Source organism: Trypanosoma cruzi, genomic scaffold (genome assembly GCF_000209065.1).
Source record: "Trypanosoma cruzi strain CL Brener 1047053516545 genomic scaffold, whole genome shotgun sequence".
In the NCBI taxonomy this organism is placed as follows: Eukaryota; Euglenozoa; class Kinetoplastea; order Trypanosomatida; family Trypanosomatidae; genus Trypanosoma; species Trypanosoma cruzi.
The window spans coordinates 471-3818 of NW_001849062.1; the positions used below are offsets into that span (position 1 = coordinate 471).

Sequence of the window (3348 nt, forward strand, 5' to 3'; positions counted from 1 at the left end):
CGTTTCTGGGCGCTTCGATAGCACGCTGAATGTCCCGGATCAGCGCTCTAGAATTCTTTTTTGCTGTCCGGAGGATCCATGCGACTGAGTGTACGCAGTCGCCCTGTCAACCGGCGAGTTCCCATGAACATCTATTCCCCGCGATTGGCGCACGCCCAGGGTGCCTCTTTCCTCCCACCGCTGTCTGCACGCCGGGGTCTGGCGCAGCCGGCGTCGGAAAAGCGACCCAAGACGCATCCAGGAGCTGTGGCCAGGCGTCGCATCCAGCATGCATTCCAAGACGCCGCCAAATGGCGCGACAGCGATCCTCCGGGCAAATCCCTGCCACCCACGGATTCCCCTCATGAGCCCCTGTGTGCCCCGCAGGCCGAGTAACAGCTCTACTTCCCCTGGCGCGTCATGGGGTTCGCCCTTCCACGCAGGATCACCCAATCCTCTCTGCTGCATGGGACGCACTCCAAATTCCCGTGGCAGAGGGGGCGGAGACTTGTGACGGGCCTTGCTGGGCGCTGATGGGCGCAAAGTTGTTGTCCCATTGATGGCTATGAGCAACTTTTGCATCAGCGCCAATCCAATGCGCACCGCCTGGAACCGCGCGTGGACATCTGAGCTGCACACCAAGATTTTTCATCCTCCAACTGGGCCCGGGCGCACTCATATGGACGGTGCCGCGCCAACCGCCTTCCTTTAAGGGCCGCCCATTTGCTCCAAACAGCGGTGTGCCTCTTCCTCCTCAAAAGAGGCTCGAATGGACTCAGGGTTCCTCGGCACGGTGGTGACAGCCACAGAGTGTCGCAACGAGGTGCAATTCATGCCGTTGTCCCGGCCCCGCCTTGCAACGAGTTCGCCGCCCGCTAATGGTGAGAACGCCGCCCACGTGGTGACTCAATGGCGGGCTGGTCGCTGGGCAAAGACAAAGTGGAGAAGGTGCCGTTGGACCACACAGTGGCACGACAGCCTGAAACGCCCAGTTGCGCCGGTGGCCGCCCCACTGCAGAGCGTGGGCGCGGGGCGTATCTCGTGGACACCGTCCGATCCAAAAATTCCTCCCTCAATAAATATTCTTTGCGCTAAGCCTCACAATGGCAAATAGGAGAGAGGGAAAGGTTAGTATTGGGGATTCCCCCGGTAAATCTTGGCACGCAACATTCCTCTCGCAGGCTTTCAAAGTAAAATAACATGAAATAAAAATCAACAACAACAAAAAAAAAACAAACTGGGCTCCAACAATGCGAATGGCTTCTTTTCACTCAATGTTGCTTCACACACCGCTCCATTTGCATTTTTGCCGCACGGTCCAGGTCTATTTTAAAAAACAATAATTTGACCTGCATTGAATAGCACGTAAAAAAAAAAAAAAAAAGGATGCTTTAAGCCGCAAATATATACATATATATATTATCAAAACATCTCTTGCAGATTGGAGTGTATATTGACTCAAAAGAAATTAAAACTGATTGAGCAAGAGAAATTAAAACTATTATATTATCAAAACATCCCTTGCAGATTGGAGTGTATATTGACCCAAAAGAAACGAAAACTGATTGAGCAAGACAAATTAAAACTATTAACCAAAAATTGGCACATTCCCAACTTGACGGGTACAAAACGCGTTTTTTCACAGTATCATCAATACATTGATATAAAAATAAAGACCAGTAAAATCACTGAAATTGATGGAAAAACTGACAACAAACTGCTCACGTCTCCGCCTCCCCTGTGTGGATCAAAGATAATACACACATCGTCGTACTTTGGACACAAAATCTTTCCTCCCGTGAACAGCCCAGTTGGTGTAATACTGCTGCCTTCTGGGCACTGGCGCCATGTATCATCTCCAAGGTACCGCACGCTCACCTCACCCTTCTCACACGACACCTCAGCGCATACGTCACCAATACGACCCATGAAATCGACAAGCCCATCCCCCTTTAAGCACTTTGATCTCGGGCCAACGCGACTCCCGTGCATGACGCTTGCTTCCCCATTGCTGCACCAAGTGTTGGAATACGGTTGAACGTAAGGGCAGAAGTCCATAAAGGCGTAGGCCGAACCGCCAAGTTTGAGATTCGAAAAGTACTGATATTGTTGGGGAAGTTCGGCTGTGTAGAGATAGATTGTACAGTACCCCAGCGCCAGACGATCCGATGTACATAAAAAAAGACCTGTTTCAGCGGTGCAAAACATCTCTGAATACTTGTTGACGCCATTCATCAGGCATTTCTCTGTCAGCAGCGCGCAGCCGGAGTTTTTGCCCCATGACATCGGTTCCTCCATTCCCCAATTGGCCTTGTAAAACCCGGTGTCCTCCAAAGCAGCCATTGTCAGGGACGTGTAGTAGCCGATTCCGGAAATACCAGCCATCAGCTCGTCCTTTGTGTTGCGTCTCTCCCAATGCGACGATGCTGTTCCTTCCCCACCCTCATCCTCCAGCTCCATGCCGGTAGCATTCACGCAGTTGAAGTGCTCGCGAGTCTTCTCCACCGTCTTGGGTGACGACACCTGCAGCACCTTTGCTTTGCCGCGTACGTTCAAAACCTCCTTCAACATATTGCGTTCTTGCAGTAACCACACACTAAACCCAATAGCATGTGCAACTTCATGCGCTGAAACACGAACACTGTTCTCCGAATTAGTGACAGAGCTCGGGCCATAATTCACCACTCCAACAACAGGGCGTCCATCGGTTAATTGAGAGCATGTGGTAGCCCACGCAAGTGTGGAATACTGTGTCGGGCCAGCGGAGACATACAAGTACATGTCCGCACCGCTCACACCCTCTGTTTGATGGGAGCTGGGTATTGTAAACTGAGCGCATATACCTGACGAGTACCTTGGTACAATAACCCTGCCCGTGAGAGGCCTAACAAGTAGACGATCCGTGTGCATTCGGAACGCTCGGGGAAGAAGGGAGTTTAATATGATGGATCTTTTTTCCTTCGTCAAAATATCCCTTTTATTACACTCAAGATTTCTCCCAATAAAGTCTGGACGAATCTGCTTCTCAGCGGTGCAGTGTTTTGAGGGATCGTTCAGATCCTCCGTGAAGACTTGAAAACGGATGGGCGCCCATTCGGGAGCCGAGGCAGTCAGCGCCCGCATCATGCCACCTCCCCGAGTTGGCAGCTCTAGCACCACTGCTGTCGTCCGGGGGCCAACCTTGTTTTCAACTTCATCGGAGATGCAGTGATGCTCAGCGACGGCAACAGAACCAGAGACGCAGCAGAGTAGCAGCACCTGGAATAGCAGGGTGTGACGCATCCTTGTGTGTTTTTTCTTTTGGGCCTTTCACAGTGCACTTTAGCTGTTTGTATGCTTGTCAATTGGCTTACCTTGAGAAAAGAAATG

The 3348-nt window shown here is 51.3% G+C and overlaps 1 protein-coding gene across 1 annotated transcript, besides 1 other annotated feature; it reads right to left on the minus strand.

Moving 5' to 3' along the window:
* Positions 1–3348: part of a sequence feature (areas not merged during assembly with more than two copies in the genome that could not be assigned to a particular haplotype) that runs on past the window's edge.
* Tc00.1047053507917.10 (surface protease GP63, putative) lies at positions 1630–3261 on the minus strand (the record flags this gene model as incomplete). Its single annotated transcript, XM_798047.1, has 1 exon — positions 1630–3261. The coding sequence occupies one exon, from the start codon at positions 3259–3261 to the stop codon at positions 1630–1632; it is 1632 nt and encodes a 543-aa protein (XP_803140.1).